General features: G+C 41.5%; 1 protein-coding gene across 1 annotated transcript in view; it reads left to right on the top strand.

Moving 5' to 3' along the window:
• GFAP (glial fibrillary acidic protein) overlaps positions 1–23614 on the top strand; it is a gene marked incomplete at both ends in the record, with an annotated part of 32631 nt that overhangs the window by 8240 nt on the left and 777 nt on the right. Inside the window, 6 exons of the mRNA XM_083376492.1 lie at positions 1797–1892; positions 5619–5780; positions 6505–6630; positions 10689–10909; positions 12952–12995; positions 20089–20174. Of these exons, the coding sequence (XP_083232618.1) occupies positions 1797–1892; positions 5619–5780; positions 6505–6630; positions 10689–10909; positions 12952–12995; positions 20089–20174 (735 nt within the window). The remainder of the gene's footprint in view (positions 1–1796; positions 1893–5618; positions 5781–6504; positions 6631–10688; positions 10910–12951; positions 12996–20088; positions 20175–23614) is intronic.

Raw genomic sequence — 23614 nt, 5'->3', positions numbered from 1 at the left:
TGTCATTACCTAAAAGCAGATTCGAAATATGGGAATGGGTATCTGAAGTAACAAAAATTATGGCCAGGCCTGGTGTCAAGTCTAAGAAATCAAATGATCATATATGCTAACTACATAGTAAAACTGATAACAATGTGATAACCTATCCCAGTCTTTTTTTCCTGTTACATTTAAGATTATAATTTGGAAACCTCAAGAGTTATATATATATATTCAAGGCATTCTCAAATAAGGCCATAGCAGATGCAGCCTCTGATCTAAATTGTAGCATTGCATTTCTATATTATCTTCCTTTTCCCCCAAACCAATTTTGTGCAGTTTTGCTTGAAAACAAATCTATAACATACTATTTTATTCTTTCTTTCTAAGTAGTTAATGATTTTTTTTATTCACTTGCTCCTGTGTTTCCTAATTATCCTTAATTAACCAGTTCCAGTTCCCACTGAGAATCAGTGGATGGTGTAAGAATCGGAGAATATATTTTATTACTAGGTTAGATTTGCAATCAAGAAAAAAAATATCCTATGCATAAAACAGAATTTTTATGAATGGACCATGCGCAGTAGCAGTCTTGTTCCCCTACCCCTCTCCCCCACAGGAGATCAGATGGAACAAAGTGCCTTTCTGCAGAGAGCTTAGTTGCACATATTAGATTTCCCAAGAGAAATAATGGCATATTTCACATTCACATCAGGAATGTATCTTCTCTGAACTGAGTATGAAAAGTGTCATTCCTCAATAGGGGATCAGTCAACTACCTTTTTTGCTGTCTATACTCCTGTAGTTTAATAAGATATTGTTTTGTCAACAAAAGGATTAAAAAAAAGATATAAAGTCTTATTAATAAAATTATTCAGGAAATACATATGGGGTGCGTATAATTGCATTCAAACATTGTTTCTCAAAGCTTGTTATTTTAACTGTTCCTATACTGTTTGTATCCTGCTATTTAAATAGTCCTAGACTGTTTAAATAGTTTTTATTTGTATGGTTGCTATAATGAAGTGCTGTTGAACAATGGGCACAAATTTTTAACGTTGGGTCAGCCTCTTGATCAGCTCAAAAGATATAATCAATGAATGAATTAAAACAGGGTCTAGCACAGGCCCAGTGCTGAGACTTACAACTATTTATTTAGTGACTGTTTAACATTACAATGGCACTGAAAAAAGTGACTTACAACCGGTCCTCATAATGACCATTGCAACATCCCCATGGTCATATGATGAAAATTCAACCACTTGACAACTGGCATTTACTCTGGGATCATGGGATTATCATTTCAATCCTTCCCAGCCAGCTTCCAAAAAGCAGTCAATGGAGGAAGCTGGAGTCGCTTAATGACCACATGATTCATTAAATAACTGTAGTGATTCACTTAACAACCATGGAAAAAAGTAAAATTGGGCATGACTCACTTAATGCCTTGCTTAGCAATACCATGCTTAGCAACAGAAATCTTGGTCTCAGCTGTGCTCATAAATTAAGGGCAGTTAATCCTCATTTAGCAGTAACTATTGGGACCAACTCAGTTATTAAAGTGTTCATTAGTAAAAAAAATCACAACTATGCTTACAATCTTACTTGAGTTTTCCCTTGCTATACAGATCTGCAACAATCACTAATGCAAGGACTGGTCACAAAGTTATTGTTTCATCATATAACTGCAAGTAATTATTGTAATGGGAAGCAACTGTCATAACTGCAAAGGATCACTAAATGAGTCATTGTGGTACTAAAAAAAATTGAATGGGGATGATTTTCCCTCTCATAACCCGGTTTCTCTGTCCCCATAGGATGTTGATGATGCTGTTTTAGTCCGGATTGATCTGGAACGCAAAATTGAATCATTGCAGGAGGAGATTACATTCCTAAAGAAAATCCATGATGAGGTACAATAATACACCATTGACATTCTGTTGTTGTTGTTTTTACTGAGTATGGAAGGAAAATTGAAGACTCCGGTTATTTAACTTGCTAGACAGTGCTCGTTTTTCTTTAATATCTACAATCATGCTGGGTTTACAAAATGCACAATGTCATAATTGCTTAGTTTTGTCTTAGCATGTTTGAACCCTGATTAAAGGTAAAGGTAAAGGTTCCCCCGCACACGCGTGCTAGTTATTTCCGACTCTAGGGGCCGGTGCTCATCTCCGTTTCAAAGCCGAAGAGCCAGCGCTTGTCCGAGGACTTCTCCGTGGTCACGTGGCCGGCGTGACTAGACGCCAAAGGCGCATGGAACGCTGTTACCTTCCCACCGTAGTGGTCCCTATTTTTCTACTTGCATTTTTACGTGCTTACGAACTGCTAGGTTGGCAGAAGCTGGGACGAGTAACAGGCGCTCACTCTGCTACGCGGCACTCGGATTCGACCCGCCAAACTGCCGACCTTCTGATCGACAAGCTCAGCGTCCTAACCCACTGAGCCACCGCGTCCCTTTGAACCCTGATTACTAGGCATTAATCCACAAATGTGTGAACCAGATCAGTTTTCAATTACAGGAAAACTGGACAGCAGCTTCCTGTAACCTGATATCCTGAAGATGTGTTGTTGAGTGGTAACTGTGGAACCTGTAATCCCACACATCTGGAAGGGAAGAGATTGGGAAATACTACCATACGTAATATAGTGGTGCTTAGTTATGTTGTTTGGAAAGCTAGCCTGCTTGTCATCAGATTCATTAACTGATTATTTTACTTTGTGCAAATAGTTCTTAATTTTCCCCCCTTTGTTGCATTATTATACTCAATGTTATCTCCCACTCCAATTCTCTGCCCAAAAGAATTCCAGAATGCAATTGGTTTAACTTCTTTTAAGAATGGGGTCACTGGAATGTTACATTACAGAAATTAGTAACATTCATAGCTCACCTTTCAGTTCCAGCATGGCTCCCTGACTGTTAATCTCAACCTTCCTCAAAACTAAAAATGGATGATATTGTGTTATTTTTTACAAAGATATCTGAATTTGTGCATTTGGGAGGAAAAATGAACAATCCAAATGAACAGTCTTCTTATTCTTCTGGTCAAGAGCATTTCATCACCTTCAGTTAATTTACAAAAATCTTAGAAGGAATTTTGTGCAAAATATCTTGCTCCCTTTCTGTTCAACATCTCTGGACTAGAAGTGTCTTGAGGAGATTATTTAATCGTGAGGTACATAATTTTTAATGCAATTAGCTCCACGTAGTGTTGTACAGCATGTGATGGGCAGGCAAGAAAAAATATTATCCTCCATTCATATATTTTATAATATTCAATTTCATTTAAATTATAATATGGGAATAAATTAAAAACCAAGACTTTGGAAGGCTGCATGCAACCCTAGATTCTCAAATTGTATATCCCTGATTTAATCCAGTCAGCAGACCCATAATTGGAAATGGGCATATTTCTTTTACCCACAGACTGCACTTTATTTATATTTGAGCTGCAAAAAACATCTTAAAAAGGCAACTTGGGCTGATCTTCAGAATGCTAAGTGGGGTTGAACATGATCAGTTTTTAGATGTAAGGCCCAGCCTGAGATTATATTGTGAAATTGAAAAACATCCCAATCCCTTATATCGGGGGTCTTCAAACTTGGCCCTTTTATGACTTGTGGACTTCAACTCCCAGAATTCCTCAGCCAGCATGTCTGGCTGAAGAATTCTGGGAGTTGGTCCACAAGTCATAAAAGGGCCAAGTTTGAAGACCCCTGCCTTATATACTGTTGCCAGGATAACTGCATAGGTGTCTCCATGTAGTCATTAGGAGTTAAAAGCAACTCAAGAGAAACATTACTCTTTTTTTTAAAAAAAAAACACCTTTGTTTAGCCCCTGGCCAAACGTAGCCTTCCAAGCAACTGCCAATTCATGTTTCTCTGCTTTCTTATGAGCTGTAGCTAATTGGGAGCCTTTAAGCCACAAGTGGTTTCATAGTTTCTGAAGTGAAAAAAAAATCATTTGGTGTCTCAGAACAAGAATCACTCCGTGACTCTCCGATATGATGGAGACTCACCTGTATTTTTTAGTCCAAAGCTAGAAGTATAGCCTCACTTATGGAATATACAAGGTATGTCAATCCTTCCTCCTAAAATTATTTTCCTCCAAAAATCTATTTTTTTCTTCTATCTTGTTTTATGATGGTTGTTTCAAGCAATGATGTTTCCATTAGGTGCTCTACCATATCACTAGGAGAAAGCTACCTGAGGAGCTTATACAAGCAGGCAAAATTAGGCCAAGACATTTTTATAGGGATTATGAATTATTTAGAAAGGGTTAAAACTAACAATAACAATTACCGTATAATACCACCAATACTCCGGGACAAGGCTCAACCACAATTAAAATTATCAGTTAAAGAAAAGAAAAGTTTTCAAAAAACACTATAAAATCAATATGCATTCTACAATACCATTAAAATAATACCCATAGAGATAGTAAATCTTTACTAGATAGATTAGGATTGGTTTTGCTGATACAAATTATTATGAAATCTTATAGTGCTCTGATTAAAGAGTAACTTGCAAAGAGCTAAGAAATGCTGTAGTTTGGTACCTCCAAGAAGATTAGAATCAGGTAAAGTGTTATCCTTTTCTTCACAGGAAGGAGAGTTCAGATCTACTTTGCTGACAAAAAATAGGACTAAATCAGCAACAAGTATACACACACAAACACACAAACACAGTATTATTTGTAACACGAGCATATGAATTTTCTAGCAATTGATTGTTCCTCTGTATTTAGGAAGTATGTATCTCATACTTATGTTATGGAGTGAGATAGGTGACCAAGAATCTTTAGACATTATCAGCCTACCTCAATAGAACTGTTGGGAAAATCCACATAGGAAGACCATCACATGCACCATATACAATACTTTGAACATTTAGAGAAGTGTGGAATATAAATATAAAAAATGAGCAAACATGTATATAATGGAACAATAGATGAATTGGGAAAAACTAATGCTGACATTACAGGCATACTTGGAACAATTCCCCTGTAAATTCTGCTCAAGATTTCATTGTGGAAACCTTTAAAAGATTGCTCTTTGAAAACGTCAGAGGCTGTGAACTCTTGAATTCAGTCATTTAAGACGACATCTTTTATTGTTGTTGTTGTCTGAAACAAAATTGACTGGGTGGTTAGTTAAAAAGGAAAAAGACAGCCTTGTGTTAAAAGCTGGCAACAGGGAATCATATTAGTCAAGAATGAACCTCAAAGGTCATAAATCTACCTGAATTTTCAATGCTTTGGAAAGAACACTCTCTTTGAGAGACCACTTTCATGCAAGCAATAGCAAAATGGTAACGTAAAACTGTTTTGAACTGAAGCACTTGCTATTTGTGGCAGGGGAGAGAAAGGGTGCCAGAAAAATCAGGTGCCTTTGCTGGAAAGGTTTGTTTTTGGAATGTATAGAAGGTTTGTTACACATGAAAGCATTTAATGATACAACCATCCCTGTGTACCAGATAAAGGCACATGCAAGAACCATGTTATCCTTTCCATGCTACTTGTGTGAATTTGTATGTCTACATTCTCTAGTCTAGGGTTTCTTCATTTGATTTCAGGGAAACCCAGCCCTGCCCCAATTCTGATTTTATTAGCTTAAAAACCTTTCCGTTGCTTTCTCAGGAAGTGCGGGAGCTGCGGGAATATTTGCAGCAGCAGCAGGTTCACATCGAGATGGACATGACCAAGCCTGATTTGACATCTGCCCTGCGTGAGATCCGCATCCAGTATGAGTCCATGGCCACAAACAATATGCAAGAGACTGAAGAATGGTACAAGTCAAAGGTACAGCCACAATATAATGGAGTAAGGACTATCTACTAAGGAAGGTAGCGCAACTAAGGGCTAACTAAGTTCCAATATCTTTTGGGCAGCATTTCTGATACTAAAAAAAAAGATGACATGGCTAATCAAGATGTAGGACATTGACAGGAATAGGGTGGACAGCAGCAAGTTTCTGTTTGGTGTCAGAATTTCAGGCTATCAATGTTATTTCCAAGAAAAGTGTGCTGCCTATTTAGCAGGCTCCAGGCAGGTTATATTTCATTCTTCTTCTTTGCTACATGAATGAAACTCCTTTGAGGGGAAGATGAATCACATTTATTTTGATTGTAGGAATAAGGACAGGGATATGTGGCTAAAATAAAAGATTCTTTTGTTCTCCTCCAACTGTATTTGTTGTTGTCATTGCCTTCATTATTATTATTTTAAAAGTTGTTTTTTTTAAAAAAACAGTATAATTTGAAACCCAGTTAACAAAGAGCAGGAAATTATTAACTGTATTGCATTGCCTGCTATGTGGAAATTGCGAACTTCTGATTTTCCTCTCCTCTGCCCATTTGAATTCAGATTTGGTTTCCATTGATAAAAACTCTCTTAATGGCAGAGATCGAAGTATAGTTAAATGGTCATTTTCAGGAATTGAGGAGATGCAGGATTGGAAAGGTCAGATAACATTATTTAACTTTCTGGTTGCAACTTTTGAAAACAGCTGACTTGTATCTGATAGTTTGCAGATTTGAGTGATGCTGCAGCACGGAACATTGAGGCACTGCGTCTAGCCAAGCAGGAAGCTAACGAGTACCGCCGGCAACTGCAAGTCCTCACTTGTGATTTGGAGTCTCTTAAAGGATCGGTAGGTGGAGCTGATGTTGGGAAAAGCCAACATGTTGAAAACATCTGGCTAACAGGAGGTTGGCTGGTCCCAACTCATAGTTTATGGAACACCAGAGGGCAATTACTAACTCTCCTCAGTTACTTCAGATTTTGAGATAAAACAGAGCATTTCTCCACTAACTCAGTTGAAATCATATTTGTTCCCCCCAGCCCCCAAACTCCCCCATCAGTGGCCATTCTACATGACTACATTAGAGGGTGATATGGTGAACCTCAAAAGCCCTTCCATCAGTTGTGCTTCAAAGAAGAGGCTGAGGGGATTTTTATTAAGATTTTTATATAAAATTTTAAGGGGACCTGGGAGGGGGGAGGCTTTAGGGGTCCAGAATGAACTTGGGGGAGTTCGATCCGGACAGCAGTCCAGACCATCGGACGGTCGCGGGGAGGAGAGTAGGGGTTTGGGGGGCGGATTCAGCTCTGAGTGAGGAGGGTCTTCCTATTTTGATGGTGATTGGGAGGGGCAGAGAGTGTGGGAGCAGAGGGCTTTATCACAATTGGGGAACGGGCCACCGCTGTCTTCAAGCGGTTGCCTGTTCCTGCCCTCGTGGCTCTTCTTGCTCCCCCGGGGGCATAGGATTGCAGGACCCTGGGCTCAGGTTGGTTTATTTCAATGCCATGTCCGTGGTGAACAAGGCTCCCCTCATACATGATCTTATTGAGGAGGAGAACGCGGACCTGGCCTGCATCACGGGGACCTGGTTGGGCCAAGAGGGGGGTGTCCCCCTCTCAGAACTATGCCCACCGGGCTTCCGGGTGCTTCACCAGCCACGGGCCCAGGGCAGGGGTGGGGGGGTGGCGGTTCTTATTAGGGAGAGTCTTTGTCCGCGAGTGGCCACTGTCCCTCAGATAGGCGGGTGTGAGTCTCTCCTTTTGAAGTTGGGTCTTAGAGTTCAGTTGGGCCTATTGATTACGTACCTGTTTCCCAGCTGCATGTCATCGGCCCTGCCCAAGCTCCTCAACGTCTTGCCCGGGTTCGCGATTGAGTTCCCCAGGCTTATAGTTCTGGAGGATTTCAATCTGCCTTCCATGGGTGAGGCGTCTGAGTTGGCCCGGGAGTTCATGGCTTCCATGATGGCCATGGACCTGACTCAAATAATTCAAGACCTGACCCATAATGGAGGGCACAAACTCGACCTGGTTTTTATCTCCGGGCAGTGGATTAATGATCTGGGTAGGGGAGATTTAACTATCCATCCCCTGTCATGGTCTGATCATTTCCTTCTCTGGCTAGACTTTTAGTACGCCACCCCCCACCACTGGGAGGCAGAACCGACCAGGTGGTTCCGCCCCAGGTGCCTGATGGACCCTGAGAGGTTCCAGACGGAGCTTGGGACATTTTCTGCTTCCCTTGCCCACAACTCTGCTGAGGCCCTAGTAGAAGCCTGGGAGAGGGTGGCTGCTGGGGCCTTGGATCGAGTTGTGCCTTTGCGGCCTCTGACCTAGCGCAGATCCCGAGTGGCCCCCTGGTTTACTGAGGGATTCCAAGAAATGAAGCGCCAGAAAAGATGCCTAGAGAGCTGTTGGAGGTCCAGCAGATCCGAATCTGATCGAACATGGCTAAGAACTTGTCTTAAGTCTTACCTAGTGGTGATGGAAGCGGCAAAGCATGTTTACTTTTCCGCTCTCATTGCGTCTGCGGATAATCGCCCAGCCGCCCTGTTTAGAGTGACCCACTCACTGCTTAACCAGCAACCGAGGGATGATCCCTTGCAGGGTAGGGCTGACGAATTTGTTCAGTATCTGCAGGACAAAATCGCTCAGATCCGGACTGGTTTGGACTCTGACTGGGCAGAATCTGACGGAATGGAGAGGGTAGGTCTTGGTCAAACCATTTGGGATGAGTTTGACCCTGTGACTTTGGATGATGTGGACAGGATTATGCGTAAGCTGAGCGCTGCAACTTGTTTATTGGACTCATGTCCCTCCTGGCTGGTTTCGGCCGCTAGGGAGGTGACAGGGGGCTGGCTCCAGGCAGTTGTCAATGCTTCATTGACAGAGGGTGTCTTCCCCTCTGCCTTAAAAGAGGCGGTGGTAAGGCCCCTCCTCAAGAAGCCTGCTTTGGACCCGGCCTTGTTGAATAACTATCGTCCTGTCTCCATCCTTCGCTTTGTAGCGAAGGTTGTCGAGAGTGTTGTGGCACGTCAGCTTCCACAATTCCTGGATGAAGCAGACTATCTGGACCTGTACCAGTCCGGTTTCAGACCCGGTTACAGCACGGAAACGGCATTGGTCGCAGTGGTAGATGATCTCTGGTGGGCCCGGGACAGGGGTTGCTCCTCTGTCCTGGTCCTACTTGACCTCTCAGCAGCTTTTGGTACCATCGACCATGGTATCCTGCTGCGACAGCTCGAGGGGTTGGGAGTGGGAGGCACTGTTTTACAGTGGTTCTCCTCCTACCTCTCGAGCCGTTCGCAGTTTGTAGTGACAGGGGGGCAGAAATCTACCCCAAGGCCCCTTTCTTGTGGAGTACCTCAGGGGTCGGTTCTCTCCCCTCTCCTGTTCAACATCTATATGAAGCCACTGGGTGAGATCATCCGTGGCTTTGGGGTGAGGTATCACCAATATGCTGATGATACCCAGTTGTTTATCTCCACCCCGAGCCAACTAAGTGATGCCCTTGATGTGATGTCCCGGTGCCTGGAGGCGGTGCGGGTCTGGATGGGAAGGAACAGGCTCAGGCTGAACCCCTCCAAGACCGAGAGGGCTGTGGATATCGGCATCTCATACTGTCCAACAGGTTCCATCTCTTCTGATGGGGGGAGAGCAACTTGGGTGTCTTCCTGGATTCACGGCTTAATTTGGAAGACCATCTAACTGCCATGACCAGGGGAGCTTTTGCACAGGTTCACCTGGTATGGCAATTGCGCCCCTTTTTGGACCGAGATGCCCTATGCACGGTCACCCATGCCCTTGTCACCTCTCGCCTGGATTACTGCAATGCTCTCTACATGGGGCTGCCCTTGAAGTGCGCCTGGAGGCTTCAACTGGTGCAAAATGCGGCCGCACGGGTGCTTATGGGAGTATCTCGATACTCCCATGTTACACCACTCCTGCGCGAGCTGCATTGGCTTCCGGTTGCCCTCTGGGTGCGATTCAAGGTGCTGATAATCACCTTTAAAGCCCTACATGGCTTAGGCCCGGGGTACTTGCAAGACCACCTGCTGCCAATGTCAACCTCCCATCGCCCAGTTTGCTCCCACAGAGTCGGCCTCCTCAGGGTGCCATTGGCCAGGCAATGCCAGCTGGCGACCCCCAGGGGGAGAGCCTTCTCTGTGGGCACACCGACCATCTGGAACAAACTGCCCCCGGAGCTGCGGATGGCCCCTGACCTTCGGTCCTTCTGCCGTGACCTAAAGACGTGGTTATTCCAACAAGCGGGCCTGGACTGATCATAGTTTTTAAATTTGGTTTTTTATTGGTTTAAATTGTTCTTATTTCTTATATTGTTTAATCCTCTTTTAATTTTTGTATTTATATCTTTTAACTTTTTATTGTTGTGAGCCGCCCTGAGTCCTCAGGGAGAAGGGTTGCATATAAATTTAATAAACCTAAACCTAAACCTATTGATTCCTTCTTTCTCAATAAACATCATGTATTTTTTACTCTTTGTATTCCAAGAATTGCCTTTTTCTATATATTTTTTGTATTTTAATATTTATGTTAGTACAAAGATTCTGAAAAATTATGTCTCTTCATTAGACAAAAATTCTAAATATCTGAATTGCTTTTGTTTTTCTCTCTATTCTTTTTAGACCAGTGTTTCTCCACCTTTGCAACTTTAAGATTTGTGAACTTCAACTCCCAAAATTCTCCAGTGGTCATGTTGGCTGGGTAATTCTGGGAGTTGGTTACTTTTAGGGGCCATAGAGTGGTCAACATTGATGTCACTTAGAATTTCCTGTGAACTGTGGTCAGGAGATGACTGTTCCTCTGTGCAGATTATAGTAGTGGTTGATCATTGCCTTGTTGCCTTACCAGGAAATTTTTCATTTTTATTTTTCATTTTCTTCGTTTCAGAATGAATCTTTAGAGAGACAACTAAGAGAGATAGAAGACCGCTACGCTGTTGAGACTACCAACTATCATGACACAGTGATTCGATTGGAAGATGACAGTCGAAACTTAAAAGAGGAAATGGCTCGTCACCTCCAGGAATACCAAGAACTCCTCAACGTCAAGCTGGCATTAGATATTGAGATTGCTACTTACCGCAAACTCTTGGAGGGGGAAGAGGGCAGGTAAAATGCAGGTCCATTTCTTGTACTGACATTGTTGCACAACAACTTTACCAGTGAAATTGCTGAGAATCCTGTCAGAGGTCAGCCTTGCCCACTCAGAAAACTGCAGACTTGGTTTGTAAATTAGCTTTGCTCTAGATATACAGCAGAGTGAGACATTAATGTCCTGAAGTTATAGAATAAATTGTACCATATCACACTGGAATCATATTTTAAAATTTTTCCATATGTTAAGTTCCTGCAATTCCCTCAAGCAAGAAACTGGCACAAGAAGGAGCTGGCTGAGTTTCTAGGGAAGCATAGGCTGCATAACGTGCAAAAAAAAGAAGTGCTCCGCAGGTCTCTTTCCTTCATTTCTTTTTAAACAATCCCAGCAGATTATTATGGTATCAGCAAGCTGAAAGAAATAATTTAAAGCCCAGTCAAGAGATCAGGGAAATATTTTCCATGCTCTTGAAGTTGGACTGAAAAGCATGTGAAGAGCCAGACATTTTTCCTTAGAATAGATAGGCTGAAAATCTGAAAAGTCCGAGGAAAACTGTCATCTGGCTGAGCTTGCCTGAAATTGCAGCAACTGATACTATGAAAGAAAGGCAATGTCAAAGCCAGATGGAAGTGCAGCCAGAAGGGAAAAGCAAACAGGCCTAGGACTATTCTTAAGAAGAAGCTCTGTGGAAGTTAAGTAGGAGACCAATTAAGACCCGTTAAAGAAGCCAAATGGTGGTGACCCAACCAAACAAGTCTGATTGCCAACTATTCCCCATCCCATGGTACTTTCCTAGAAGAGGCAGGTGAAAAGTAATCAAGGAGGAGCAGCCCCCATAATTACAGTGAGCATACATCTTTATTATCAGGGACAATCTTTTATTTCAGAAAGCTGTACTTTGGATAGATGTAACTCAATTATTTTCTTGATTTTGCTCTTGAATTTTCCTTTGTAAAAGAAAGATACAATCCTTATGAACCTCTTTCCAATTTGCCCCTCTTTCAGGTTTGTCTTTTATTTTTTCCAAGAAAATTTGGTTACTGTACTCATGACAGAACCTGCAGATAGAGGACCAGATAGGGTCAGGAAGTTAACTTCTAGTGCAGCAGCCCTCTTGGGCACCAGGGACTGGTTCCATGGAGAGAGGTTTTTCCATGGACCAGAGAGGGCATGGTTTTGTGTGCTGCCTACATCCCACAGATGGGGCTTTGCTTGTTTGCGCAGCCCATTTTCTGGCATGCTGCAGACCAGTGCCGGTCCAGGGACCAGGTGTTGGGGACCCCATTCTAGTGGATCATAGGACTGTAAGGACCTTGCTCAGTACAAGTTGCCTAGCCTTACATCCTTAGGCGGTAGCTTGGAGAAGGATTGCACTACCAGCTGGTAGCCAACCTGCTAATTAACTGCCAATTAACTAAGTTGAAACTATCAACAATTTCAATCTGTTTTCTGCTTGCAAGTGGTAGGTAGATCAATGAATGGGTGAATAGATAGTCAGATAAATACCAGTAGATACTAATTAGCATCTACAATTTAAAATTATATTCTCTCACTTTAGAGTTCTTTGTCGTTATGGAGATCAGGTCTCCTTCCAAAGCTGGGAAGATGATTATGGAACATCATGAGAGACATAAAACATATACTTTCGGGTTGACTTGTTGTTAGACAGACCCACAGTTTAATATTTTAAAAAGTGATCCAATACAATCAGGTTTGAAACAAAACATTGTCCCACTGAGTTACCATGTAAGTTCAAAATTCCAAATTCACATGCTAAAATTCTTCATTTCCTTCAAATGAAATGTGTGTGGAAAGCTCCTGACTGTTGTCCCGGAAACTGAAAAAAAACAGTTGTTTTACTATTTCATTTCAGTTTGAGCAGCAACTTTGTCAGATTGGGGTTTTTCCCCCAATAGTGTTTCTTTGGTCTTATATCTTGTCTAAAATACAATCTGAAATTAACTGATGAACTGGACAGAGATTGGAGAAGAAGGGGGAAATGAAAAGATTAGTATATAATTCCCAATCCCACACTGTTTCTTGTTTATTTCTGCAGGATTACTATCCCAGTACAGACTTTTTCCAATCTTCAGATCCGAGGTAAGAAATCCATTCTCCTTCTTGGTCAAATATGTGGTTCCTCTTGCATGAGTCAGTACTATTTTTTTTCTGAAAAACTAAATGCTTTGCTTTCCTATTTTCTCAACAGTAGGCTACAGAAAGAAGATTTTAAATAGTGGATTGTCTTTGGAACAAGGAACTATGACAGAGTGCCTTTTTATGGAAATATAATTATTATGCTTATTATTGTTTCCAATCATTTCAGTAACAAAAGTTCTTAGATTATAAAGTAACTTAAAACAGTAAAGCTCTCGAAACATTAAAAAGAATACAGTAAGTATAAGAAGGATCAAAGTAAAAAGGTTTATAAACTTGTTTATTTTTTATATATTCATTTTCTCCCTAAGTCCAAAAATTCTGAAGAGCTTTCAGAAACATTGAGATTTTTATTGGAATTTTTTTTAACAAAATTCTTCTTTATTCAGATCATTAACTGAATCCAGAGTATCCTTTCCTTTACTCTTGCATCTGTAGGGAAGTTATTATGTCGTGGGCTCTGATGAGCAGGAACGAGAACATGCAGATGAGTACAGACAAACTCATACTTTATTTAAGCAGAAACTGTACTGAGAGATTGGAGTCACCCTGCTTCAATATATAGCCAGGCCCTATGGTATTAACCAATCGGATTGAAGCTATGCTTGCCACCCAAAGTTGACCAATGGCAGGACCAGAGACATCCTGTCTGAGTTGCTGGAGAACCATTAGTTCTCCAGCAACGCACGTGGTGATATTCCAAAAGCCCAGTACATAACACCCCTCTCTCCTAAGATCAGGCTATAATACCCTTGACAATAGTCAAGGCTTATTAATCACTCCCAACAACCAAAATAGTAAAATAATAAATAACAATAATAATTGTAATGTTTTGTTTTTCCCCAAGATAGTTAGAATGATATTACATGACCTTTACAGACGTGCCTTGTAGAGTGGACTATAAAGATATTAAAGAATAGCTTGTCAATGCAATAAACTACAAAGAGATAAAACAACATCTAAGTGAACATGCTTGACAGCAGTTACATTTTACCCCCAATTTCTGTAGGCAGTGTTATACATTACACATCACTTTATTTTACAACATAGTCTGTAAGATATGCTGGGGGTTTATGTGGTCTGAATGAACACCTTGGGGTTCCAGTCACTTTGTGGTCTACCAGCTTACCTGGTGTGCTGGGTAGACCCATGTCTCCTTGTGCTCCTGTGTCCAGGGGAGTTGAATTGCTCTGGGCCCACCCCAGAGTCTGACTGTTTAGCAAAGTAGGCACAGCAGTCACTGAGATTCGGCTGGTTTGCCTGGTCAGAGGTTCTATGTTGCACTTCTGAGCTGCCATGTTCCTCTTCTGGATCAGGTTCCACTGAGGAAGGAAAACCCTGGTGGGACTGGTGTGAGCTGGCTTGGATACCAGCTTGAGGACCTCGGGAGGGACTTGTGCCATAGTCCTCACTTAGTGACCGCTCTGGGAATCTTTTTCTAAGTTGGTCAATATACCTTCTGACCAGTCACCCTCCGTCCAACCCCACTTTGTAAGATAGGGTTCCGGATTCTTTGACCACCTGACCAGGAACCCACAAATTTCCAGGCCCATAGTTTCTGGCCGAAACCCAATCACCTGTTTGGGGTTTTGGTTTAGAGGCTTCGGATGCCACTCTGTCTGGATAAAACCTGTCCAGTTTAGTAATTAATCGCCTTCCCCAATGAAGCTCAGCAGGACTTTTTCCTGTGGCTGTGCAGGGTGTAGTGTGTTGAAAGAGCAAGAAATCAGCCTGATGCCAGTCACCTGTGATGATGCGCTTGAGCGCCTCCTTTGTTGTCCTCACCATGCATTCGGCTTGTCCATTCGTAGAGGGGTGAAATGGTGCAGACGTAGCATGTCTGATGAGGTTAGCTCTGAGAAAAGCCTGAAACTCAGCAGCAATGATTTGAGCCCCATTATCAGAAACCAAACATCAGGCAACTCATGTGTTGCAAAGAGTTTTCTCAGCACCTGGATGGTCCTAGTAGTAGTCATATTAGGGACTGGAACTACTTCCAGCCATTTTGAGTGGCTATCCACTACTATCATAAAAATCTGTCCTTGGAAAGGCCCAGCGTAGTCTATATGAATCCTAGACTGGGGGGGGGGTGTTTCTTCCCACCTATGAACTGGGGCCTGGGGCATTTCAGGCCTAGACCTCTGGCAGGTATAGCAACCATGGATTTGATAAATAATCATGACTTTTTTTTACTCTAGCCACTATGGCTAAGGCTTCTTTATCAATTTGAGCATAATTATGCTCAGCAGCAGATAAGGTTCTGGAATAGAATGCAATAGGAACTTGTTTCCCATTCTTCTCTATGTGGCTTAAGACTGCCCCCACCCCGTAGGGAGATGCATCACATGCAAGACATACAGGTTTAGACTCAATGTAATGAGTTACAGTGGACGTTTCTGAAAGAAGGGCCTTTAGATCCTGGAAACTTTTGTCATGTAATTCAGTCCATTTCCAATGGGCTTTTTTATCAAGTAGCCTGTGGAAGGGCTCAGCTATTGCAGCCTTATGAGGTAGAAATGTGTGATAAAAATTCAGGAGGCCCAAAAATGCTTGCAGCTCTGCTTTTGATTTTGGCCTAGGAGCCATTTTGATGGCCTTAACTTTTGACTCAGCCAGGTGAATCCCACTAGCATCGATACAGAAACCTAAGAATTCCGTTGAAGAAACTCCAATACTACATTTGTTTTTCTTTAACTTGAGGCTCGCATCGCGTAGCCTTTGTAACACAGCCCTGAGCCTGTTGGCCAATATTTATTTATTTATTTATTTATTTATTTATTTATTTATTTATTTATTTATTTATTTATTATGGGACTTATATGCCGCCCTATCTCCCAGAGGACTCAGGGCGGCTAACAACAATAAAAAGCAATGGTACAAAAGTTAAAAAAAATTAAATAGCCCCAAATATTAATTTTACAGTTAAAATTAAGACTTTTAAAAACCCATCATCAATCCAGGTCAGCCTGATGGAAAAAGAACGTCTTGAGGTCGCGGCGAAAGGACCGGAGGTCTGGGGCCATCCGAAGCTCAAGGGGGAGTTGATTCCATAGGGCTGGCGCTCCCACAGAGAAGGCCCTCCCCCTGGGGGTCGCCAGCTGACATTGTCTGGCTGACAGCACCCTGAGGAGGCCCTCTCTGTGTGAGTGCACTGGGCGATGGGAAGTCGTCCCCGGCAGCAGACGGTCCTGCAGATATCCCGGGCCTAAGCCATGTAGGGCTTTAAAGGTAAGTACCAGCAGCTTAAATCTCGCCCGGAAGACAACCGGTAGCCAATGCAGCTCACGCAGGAGGGGTGTAATATGGGAGTATCGGGATGCTCCCATCACTACCCGCGTGGCCGCATTCTGCACCGCTGAGAGATCTAAAAGGACCAGGACAGAGGAATAACCCCTGTCTCAGGCCCGCCAGAGATCATCCACCAGTGCGACCAATGCCGTCTCCATGCTGTACCCGAGCCTGAAACCCGATTGGTATGGATCCAGATACTTAGTTTCCTCCAGGACCAAAGGGAGCTGCCGTGCCACCACGCTCTCAACAACCTTCGCAAGAAAGCGAAGGTTGGAGACAGGACGAAAGTTGTTTAGAATAGCTGGATCCAAGGCAGATTTCTTGAGGCGGGGCCTCACCACCACCTCCTTCAGGGCGGCAGGGAAGCACCCCTCACTCAAGGAAGCATTTATAACTGCCAGGAGCCAGCCTCGTGTGACCTCCCGGGCCGCATAAACCAGCCAGGAGGGACACGGGTCCAACAAACACGTGACGGCACTTAATTTCCCCATGATCCTGTCCACTTCATCCGGAGTCACAGGATCAAACTCTTCCCAAATATTATCAGCCAAACCCATCGTTTCCCCTTCGTCAGACACTGCCCAGTCAGAGTCCAAGCCAGCCCGAATCTGAGCGATTTTATACCTCTGGGGATTCCCCGGCAATGAGAACATCATCAAAATAAGGACAGACACCCTGAATTCCTTTAAGTGTGCGTTCCATAATTCCTTGGAAGATGCCCGGTACAACGCTAACTCCAAACTGCAAGCGTTTGACTTTTAATGCTCCTCTATGCGTCACTATAGTTTGAGCTGCGTCTGTGGCCTCGTCTACCGGCAGCTGCTGATACACCTGTGCTAAATCAAGTTTAGCAAAAATGGTTCCCCCTTGCAGAGGCTAGAATATGGCTGACTATCGGGACCAGGTATACATGTTGATTTAAGGCTTTATTTAACATGCATTTGTAGTCTGAACAAATGCGAACCTCCCCGTTGGGCTTTAGTGGGGTTACAATAGGAGTTTCCCACTCCCCCCCATCAACAGGCTGCAATACAGCCTGCTCTACTAACTTATCAATTTCAGCATCGATTTTGTGTTTTAAGGCGAAAGGAACTCTGCGAGGCTTGACTCTTATTAGAACAACGTTAGGATCTAATTTAAAGGAAATGGGTGACCCAGTATAAGTTCCTAGTTTTGACTCAAAAACATCCACAAATTCCTCACAAACAGCCTTGAGGTCTGCTGTCTGTGTCCGGTTAATGCCTGTTATTTGAATGCCCAAAGCCTCAAACCAATCAAATCCTATAAGACTTGTTCTTGGGCCCTCTACTACTATGACATCCAGGTGCCCCAAAAACCCTTTAAATTTCACCAATAAGGTGGCTTCACCCTTAACTTTAACCCGAGCATTCTGAAAATCTGTTAAAATAATATCTGACGGTCTTAATTTAGCCCACTGTTTCCTGCGTCTGCACACAAGTTTGAATGTGTTCTGTGAAATAATTGAGACCGCCGAGCCAGAGTCCAATTCCATTTTGCATGGAATTCCTTGTAGCTCTACTGAGAGCTTAAGTTTAGGCTTAAGGGGACGACGAGCCCCGGTGCGATAAACGCTTCTCTGGCTCTTGAAGAACCCCACACTGACTGAACCCAGGGCCCCAGTACCTTTCCTAGTCGGTTTCTCCGACTGGTGCTTGGGTGGCCTGTATCTCTGGCGAGCTCTGCATACCATTGCGATGTGCCCTGTCCTTCCGCAAGCTCTACACGTGGCTGAACGGAATCTGCAGTTTGCGCGGGAGTGGTTGCCTCCGCACCCTTTACATCTAGGTAAGAGAACTGCCTTGTAATTATTCTCTCTTTGCTGATTTCCGTGGTTTTCCGCGCTTGGCTGTCTCTGGAGCTTGTTGATTTCGGGTTCTTCTTCTTCTGACGATTCTCCGCCTCATATGGCAACCTCGTGGTGGACAGAATCTTCTGTCTTTGGAGCTTTGGTGGGCTGTACTGTTTGTACTGCACCTCCGGCTGCTTTGTCAGCCATGACCTCGTCTTGTACTTTTGCGAATGTGAGATTTGGTCTGGCAAATAATCTCTGCTGCAAGGTTCTGTCTCTCAGTCTGCAGACGAGTCGGTCTCTCAGACGCTCCTCTAAACTTGAAAATTTGCAGACATGTGCGGCCTACCTTCGGCCCGCGATAAACTTGGATGCTGTCTCACCGGGAAGCTGCACTCATTGGTTGAATTTAAACCGCCATGCCATCATCAACATTTTTGGCTGGAAATGCCCGGTCAGCTTCTTCTTAAGGTCAGCAAAAGATACTGCTTCGATGGGCGTTGGTGCAAAGAGGTTTTCTGCTAGATCGAAGGTCGCGGGCCCATACACGCACAGCAGAGTCGCAGCTTTTAGGCCTTCCTCTGCTATCTGGTTAGCTCGTAGGTAATTCTCTACTTGTGAGAGGTAAGACTGCCAATTTTCTGGATGTTTAATGTTGAACTCTCTGAGTTTGCCGACCTTTGGCATCTTTCCTCAAATCCTGTGCTGCTGTTGGATCCTGCTTCAAGACTCAGGGAACGCGTCCTCTGAGCACGCGGCCGCTAGTGTAGTTTACTAGCCGGCTCGAGACAGGGGGGGAAGATGCCTCTTCCCTCCAGCAAGTAATGCCGTCCCCTCGTGACTTCAGCCCTCAGGCAGTGAAGCAGGATCCCACCTTCGTCACCACTATTATGTCGTGGGCTCTGATGAGCAGGAACGAGAACACGCAGATGAGTACAGACAAACTCATACTTTATTTAAGCAGAACTGTACTGAGAGATTGCAGTCACCCTGCTTCAATATATAGCCAGGCTCTATGGTATTAACCAATCGGATTGAAGCTATGCTTGCCGCCCTAAGTTGACCAATGGCAGGACCGGAGAAGTCCTGTCTGAGTTGCTGGAGAACCGTTAGTTCTCCAGCAACGCACGTGGTGATATTCCAAAAGCCCAGTACATAACAGAAGTTATATACTCTTCTATGGCAACTTTATTATCTTCTCTTCACGGATCAAGTTCAGCGATACTGGAATGTTGGATCATCTCAAGGCCTTTGGTTGCAATCCAGCACAGAAAAACTATAGATCCTAACATTCAGCCAGCTTAGAACAAAGTAAACTGCATTTATTTATTTGTTTATTTAATTTTATTTATCTTGGCATAGGCAACTCTTGTTAAATCTCTGCTTCTGACTTCCAAACCAGCCATTTAAAAATTCTTATCTTTGATAATCAACTCCATGAAGCACAGAAGCATTACCATGTTAGATGCTACCTGTTCTTGTGTAGGCTTTTATATATCTTTTTAAATGATTACATTTTTTTGTTGTCTAATTTAAGAAACAGTGTTTAAAATATTCCAATCTAAAAAGTCAAAAGACTATCTTACAACCTTAAATGATTTTTAATGTTTCCTAGCATTAAAAATGTCATTAGGGATTAGTTATTTCCAACAACATTAGTTCTGTTTAGCCTATTTGCAGCCCTCTCTAACAAAGTTTCTTCCATGTTTTCATGGTAGGTATCCAATGAAGCAGTATTAGAGAGCGAAAGATAAGGTTTTTTTTTTTACCAAAGTGTTTTTTTTCCATCCCACCCTTCCAAGAAAGTCAGCATTTTCTTTGTCATTACTTCTCTTATGGTTTTATGTCTCAAACCTCACTACAGATCACCAATGGCTCCCAAGTCAAAGTTATACTCAGTAGCAGTGACCCAATTGTTCTTTCCCTCTTTACCAGAAACCAGCCTCGACACAAAGTCAGTTTCTGAGGCTCGTCTGAAGAGGAGCATTGTGATCAGAACAGTGGAAGCTAGAGACGGAGAGGTAGGCAATAGCTACCTATGCATTCAAAGCCTTCCAATTTTTTTTATCATAGAGTTCATCTGATGCAATGTTTATGAAAAATCTAGTTTGACCTGTTGTTTTCAAATATCTGCAGCATCCATGATGCTCAGACCATCCCTAATTATTTTTCATTCCCTTTCAGCTAAGGAATTCTTAATTTACAGATGTGATGTTTCTTTCTTTTTCTGCCATCAATAGGTAAATGACTCCATCCTTTTTAGCTTTCAAGCTTCTTTATAAAGTTCCAGTAAGACAAAGTAATGTTTATCATCCTAACTTGTTAAACCAATTCTTTAAATAGCCAGCATTAAGGGATCAATATAGCTCAAAACTGATAAGCATAGAAAAGAGGGGGGAAAGGCATGGAAATTATATCATAAACAGAACATCGTTAATAGAATGCTCAAAAATCTTATCTCTTTCTCAGGTCACCAATAACAACTAATTTCCCCAACCTTCTTGAAATGATAACAAAAATATCATTGTGCATTACTGCAATCATAGTCCTACTGTCTAATTTTAAGATAATAATACTTTTAGCCAGTTCCCACATCCTCCTGTACTGGGATTCCTTGTTTTTAACATATTTAAAAGTACTCTGGTTTTCATGCAGTTGTTTTCTTGCTAGTTTTCCAATTTACCAAATGAAAATATTGATAAGATTCCTTTATTATAAATAGGAGTGTGCACAATTAAAAATAAATGTTATTTTAATGTATGGCAATTTAGGTGATGAGTATGAAAAATGAAATTAGAAGAGAATGGAGAAATAATTCTGTAATTATTTTTTTAAAATAATTTTATTAAAGATTATAATAGCAGTAGTAAAAATTAAATAAACTAAATGAAATTAGAGTAGAAAGAAAAAATGCAAATGATCTTCATCACAAGTACAAACAATTTTCATAATTTTTATCCTCCTAACAACCCATGATTTCTTCATCTCATGTCCCAACTCCTATATATAAAGAAACCAAAAAGTATTAATATTTCAGTTCTTGTTGCCAGAAATAACAACATATCTACTTTAACCTTGATAAATAAACTGACTTTATATTCCTTCCTTTTACTTCTAACAATCTTAAACTTTAGTCCATTCAAGTAATGTAGATCTAAATTTATTTTTCTTTTTTACCTGTTCTCATCTAAACTTTAACCAACCTCATATAAACGGTTTATCAATCACTCTCTTGATTTATTACTTGAAATTCCTTTCTGATTTTTAAAGCATCAACCGATTTCTTTTGTTTGCCCAATGAAGCGTCTTTATTCCATGTCATTCTTATAGCCTGTAATTTGTAGATCCATCTTCAGTGCCAACTCAGTCTCTTTCTTATTAGATAAAACTTGTTCCTGTTCTGCCATTAGTTCCAAAACATCTTTTAGACAGTCTATCCACAGAAGTAAAAATCACTACTGACATTGTTGATATTAACTTCAGATTCAATTTGTTAAAAATATCCTTCAATATTTTCAATGTTATAATATTTTACATCATTCTGTATCTGCTATTCAGGTTTATTTTTAATTAAAACATTTACTTCCCTCTAGTGTCCATTTTTAAAAATGGATTGTCTTTTTGTCATAGAAAAAAATTACAACAAATCAACTTTTCCCATAGGAAGAATTCTTTATAATTAATTCCAAAAACTTATTCCAAATTTATCTGGAAATTTAACCATTTATAACTTTCTAAAATCAAAGTTGTAATTAGCTTTTTGCTGTTTATCTTTTTAATAACATTGTTCTTAAACTTGAAGTCAAAAATTTTCTTTCATTAAGGATTGACAGCAGACTTGCCCAGGTCAATCCAAATATTTCTAATAGCTGAAAAGTAGTTAATAAACAATTTCTGAAAGTGAATAGAAATGGAACTATGGAAACTAATTGTTCTTTTGAAAATGCTGATTGTGGCTTGACCTGTTTTACTATAGAGAGATGCTCAGCTATTCAGAAAAGATCATTGTTTTTTAATTTATACATCACAAAATACGATGAGCAGCAGATTGTAGAGTATTAATCAACTTTTTTGCCTTACCTCCTAAGTCTGATCATTTTGGATCAGCATGCAGAAACTATACTAGAATCATCATCATCATCATCATCTTTAGGAGTACACTGTAGGTTTTATGAATATTACAGTATTTAAGCTGCCTTTATAAGATAAATCACCTTCATTTTAATCTGGTGGCTCACTCAAAAGAAGCATTTCCTATTTTATAGCTTAAAAGCATTTTTCCATAGTCTGCCTGGGGACTTCCCATCCCCCAGTACCTCAACTGAAGTTTGAAATGTTCACTTCCAGCCATATCAGAAAGCTGAGAACAATGCTACAGCAGCTGAACTTCTGGTGGCGGAGGAAGAAAGTTGATGAGAGGCAGAATAAAATACAGTCTGCCAGGGGAGAATAAGCGACCTCTAAGCTCAACAGAGCTATAATACTTAGTGAAAAGATCATTTTTGCTGTGATTTGGTTGAGGAGCAAGTCATTGATTTAGTTTCTCATTATAACCAACTTTGTGAGAGTGGAATACTCTGGAAGTGATAAACTGGTATACAAACCCCATGTGAAGGCTGCACAATATATTACCAGTTACAGTGCCAATGTTATGTGCTAAAAGAATTCTACAATTTCTGCAATTGTGTATTTTTTCAGGATGTTTCTTTGCCTTATGTCTTAGGTAGGGATCCTTGGTGAGGTTAGTTGTTTTCTTATAGACATTCATTACCAAACTAGGCAACATCATTAGTCTGATGATATTACCTAGTTTGGTAATGAAACATCTGCAAGAAAATTACCAAGTTCAGAGAACATTGAGGACCCCACACCCTGAGCCACAAATATTCTATCAATAACTCTTAGGCCAAACTAGACATGTCCTTTTCCTGCATTTAATTTGCCTGCCAACCATAAGCAGCACTGTATTACTACTGTGTGGTGAAACACTTATTAAAATTGCCAGTAAACAAAAACAGAGCATTGGAAGCCATTGCAAAACTGCCTCACAGAATAGCAGAAAACAAAGATGGGATAATAGTGGCAAGACATCACTGTACCTTTCTTGAGGAAACTTGAGAAGCCATGAAACAAATATTGAAATTGGTCTTTGCAGTGTTTCCAGGAAAACAGGAGCTGAAGAGCACAGATTCCAGTCTCTGGAAGGCCTGTGGCAATGGCCCTATCTTCATAAGTTCAGAAACGCCTATGATGCTGTTGTGAAATTGTTAGAAGGATTTTGCTCATAGAAATTTACTAGATCTTTCAGCTAAGGCTAAATTTCCCCTTTAACGTGTTTTACAAATTTGTCATTTACTCAACAGCAAAAAACAAAAACAAAACAGAGCTGGAGGAAGACTGAAGGAAGACTCTTAATCAAGAAAATAGTGATGAGACCTTATCCACCAAGATGCACATTTAC

The sequence above is a fragment of the Vipera ursinii genome (genome assembly GCF_947247035.1).
Source record: "Vipera ursinii genome assembly, chromosome: Z".
Classification (NCBI taxonomy): domain Eukaryota; kingdom Metazoa; phylum Chordata; class Lepidosauria; order Squamata; family Viperidae; genus Vipera; species Vipera ursinii.
The sequence above is the reverse complement of the archived record's forward strand: the minus strand, read 5'-3'. Positions and strand labels throughout refer to the sequence as shown.